General features: G+C 32.1%; 1 protein-coding gene across 1 annotated transcript; it reads left to right on the top strand.

Annotated features, from left to right (window-relative positions):
- Positions 1–670: 670 nt before the first annotated feature.
- LOC132608180 (uncharacterized) lies at positions 671–1,732 on the top strand. The gene is made up of 3 exons (XM_060322250.1): positions 671–1,018; positions 1,340–1,362; positions 1,423–1,732. Exons 1-3 carry the CDS (start codon positions 671–673, stop codon positions 1,730–1,732), a joined length of 681 nt encoding a protein of 226 aa, XP_060178233.1.
- Positions 1,733–3,851: the final 2,119 nt, after the last annotated feature.

Below are 3,851 nucleotides of genomic sequence, written 5' to 3'. Positions count from 1 at the left end.
TTATGTATTGAATGATCTTTATTGCTATTGAAGTGGGTCTTTGTTGTTTTAATTAATCTTGTTCTTTAATGTTTCTTAAGGGATTAGCTAACCCTAAGACTCGCCCATTTACTTTGATTGAGCTTGGAAGAGGAAATCTAGGTTGGGAAAGATTAATTAACAAGAATTTGGGTCATTAAACCCATCTAATAACTTGAGCTCGGAAGAGGATAGTTACTTGAGGTTAAATTGATTGTGCCTGATATCACACTCTAAGGCTTGAAAAAGCTTAAAGTGAAATTCATTGATTTGGTTGAAAGACTTTCAATGAGATTTTAGACATCATTATCTATCAACACAAACCTGCTCTTAGTTGCAATATCATAAAATATATTGTATTGTTACTTGAGAGTTCCTTGTATCCATGCTTGTGGTCATTGATCATTTTACTTGCTTTCTAGGTTAGTTTACATTTTTGCATTAGTTATAATTTTTTTAAAATCAAAATATTCTAAAGTTTTTGGCTTATCGTAGAAAGTGATAATTCCTTACTTGTTTAAATAGCCTAGTATATTGTTCCCTGTGGGATCGACCCCGACTCATAGTTGGGTAAATTATATTGCATACGACCGTGTACACCTTCTCTTTGAGGAGTGAATTTGGACGTTATCAGTCGCCTGTTTTTAATTCAATGGCAAAAGCATATACGCAAGATGAGTTTGATCAGTTGATGCTTAAGGTTCAGAAAGTAGATATGCGGGTTGCAGAGTATTTGGATGAAGCTGGTAGGGATAGGTGGGCTAGAGTTTATGCAACTGTCAACCGAGGTTGGACAATGACTTCTAAGATTGCGGAGTGTATTAACAAACATCTTCTAGCTGCTAGAGAACCGATATATGACTTTCTGGAAGAGGTTCGAAAGATGTTTGATAGATGGAATTACACTAATAGGAGAAGTGGAACATACACGTTCACCACACTCGGTAAAAAATTCCAAGAGATGCTGTCAATCAATGAGTATTTGTGTCTACGAATGACGGTATGTTTCAAAATCATGTGTTTTTATAAAAAATTAAATGTATTTATAAAAAAAATTAATTCTAAATACTGTTTTTTAATAAGGAACTCTGTTTTTTTTATTGAATGTATTTTTGATCTTAAAACAGTTTATATTGAAAAACCTTCAAATACATGGAGTTTTTTTTTGTGACTGATTGAAAAAAAAAAAACAGTTTAGTTTTTTTTAATCTGAAGACTGCTTTTACATAATAAAATCCATTTTTTTATTGAATGTATTTTTGTTCTTAAAACAGTTTATATTGAAAGAAATTCAAATACATAATTTTTTTTTGTTTGACAGATTGAACCATCAACAGAATTTGTGTACACGGTACATGATGGATAAAGGCGTTTCATTATTAATCTGAGTAACAAAACATGCAGTTGTCATATGTTTCAATTAGACGAAATCCCATGTCCGCACGCATGGGCTGTTATAAAACAGAAACATTTGGTTGTTGATAATTATTGCTCCGATTTATTCATGCCAGAGACAGTTGTAAAGACATACGATATTACTGTGGATCCTCTACTAGACGAGCGTGAATGGAAAATTCCAAAAGACATCTTGGATGAAGTGGTGTTGCCTCCGAGATACAAAATACCACCTGGTCGGCCAAAGAAGAGGCGTGACAAACCTTTACATGAATTAATGGCTGGAAAAAAGAGACATGCTTGCAGTACTTGTGGATAACTTGGACACAACAGGCGTTCGTGTGGTTTTGAGCCTAGGAGGAAATGATTTGGTTTCAATTATGTTTTTATAATCGTACCCTTACTTAGGGAAATACTCCGGGTTTTTTGAAGAATAAGGACAAATGTGTCAATAATTTCTATTGACACTTATTATCTGTATTTCTATAATTCTTGTTTTGTATAAATGTTTGTCGTAAAATTCATTGATTACTGTCAACATATGTACAAATACATCTAGTTTACAGTAACTAAATCATCAATAATTCATGAACAGAGGTTAAACAATCATTGAGATTAAATTTGGTATTATAACATACTTGAGTAAATAACTGTGTATGTCTGTTAAAGAAACTTAATGTGAATACTTGAAGATTGTTTTTTTGTTCATTCAAACATACAGCAACCATATAGTATGTGGATTACAAGAACATTAGTTTTTTATCTCAAAAAAATGATATGTATTTTTAGCTGTTAAGTTCAAAAAAATTATGTATTTGTAAAATACATAGTTTACAGATGTTAATGATGTCAGTATTTGAAGGCCACTTTTTGATATTGAATGAAATTTTCTTGTTTCCGAATAGTATGTTCAACAGTTAAATAATTGTCAACATTAATAATAATCTTAAAACAAAATAAAAAAAATTGCACATTCATTTCAGAAAATTATAACCCAACATCAATCTAATACATCTAAAACAACAAACTAGCTACTAAAGAAAAATAAAGAACAAAAACATTGTTTATCCTAACATAATTGTTCAAACATCATGAACATCAACAGTGTTGTAATTTATCTCAGTCCTAATTGGTCTGGATGGAACCTCACTATCACTCTCAGCATTGTTGGCCAACTTGACTTCGGCGTATCCCCACAAAAGAGTGTCATATCTCGTACGCAGCATATGTGCATCAGTATTATCTGGTATATTCCCAGCCGTGATCAAATACTCAGCATATGCTGCCACAAATACACCACAGTCCCTATGATAAAAAGGGATATACATGTTAGTTTTTAATACTAACTATAATTAAGGATAAAAAATGTTGTAAATATTTTTTGTAATGAAACATACATATAACAGAATGTATTTGAAAAGAGTATTAAAATGTATGTTTTTATAAATCTATATGACTTATCTATTTGGATATAAATACCATGTATGTTTTTTTAAAATATTTATGTATTTGTGTGAATAGACTGATGCATCCTACATGTATTTGTTGGTTAAAATAACTTTTTAATTTGGAAATACTTACATGCTACCATATTCTTGCTGAGGCAGATTTTCAATATAAACAACATCAAGGGTATCCATCTACCCCTTATCGTTAGAAACTGTATCCTTAACCAAACTGAGACGTCTTCGATTTACAAAGAATCCCGACATATTAAGAAAATGTGGCAGTAATGTGGCCAGTTTATCAACTTCAGTCCTCACAATTGCTGCGTGCCGAGCAGAATGGTACGAGTTGTAAACATAAAGACGCCTGTCAATTTTTTTATTCATTTAAAAAAAAAAGAAACAGGAACCAGAATATCAGTAAACATGTATTTTTTGTAATATTTAAAAGACAAGTGTTAACCAAAAATACCTGTCCAAGAATGACAAAACAACCAACACCCAATGATTTTCTTCTTTTATGTTGAATGGTATTAGCACATTGTCAACCGTATACCATGGCACATTCGCAAGTAGTCTGTGGCCCTTGACATAATCGATCAAAGTAGACTCTTCGTTGGCAACATCGGTCTGTGTTCCGACGTTGTGGAATGCGTGATAACAAACATCAAAGTGTTGCTTGAAAACACAATCAACAGTGGTGAAAGTGTAGTTGTTGTTCATGTCATATTTTCCTTTCTTCCGAAAGTAGTAGAATATGACGTCAATATGCTGAAATGATTCAAAAATACATGGGTTAACTTTAGATATGAATTAGTGCATATTTTTGGTAATTAAAATTGTTATAAAAATTACCTCATCATTCCACAACTGACCATCCATTGACAAAAGGTAAAACCAGTTCTTATCTTTAACAGTTGGGACAACAAAATCGTATTGGACACCATCTGTAACAACCCGTTTGGTCATTTAGCACTTTTGGACTCATTTTCG

This window comes from Lycium barbarum, chromosome 8 (assembly GCF_019175385.1).
Source record: "Lycium barbarum isolate Lr01 chromosome 8, ASM1917538v2, whole genome shotgun sequence".
In the NCBI taxonomy this organism is placed as follows: domain Eukaryota; kingdom Viridiplantae; phylum Streptophyta; class Magnoliopsida; order Solanales; family Solanaceae; genus Lycium; species Lycium barbarum.
This window is presented reverse-complemented; position numbering and strand designations above follow the sequence as displayed.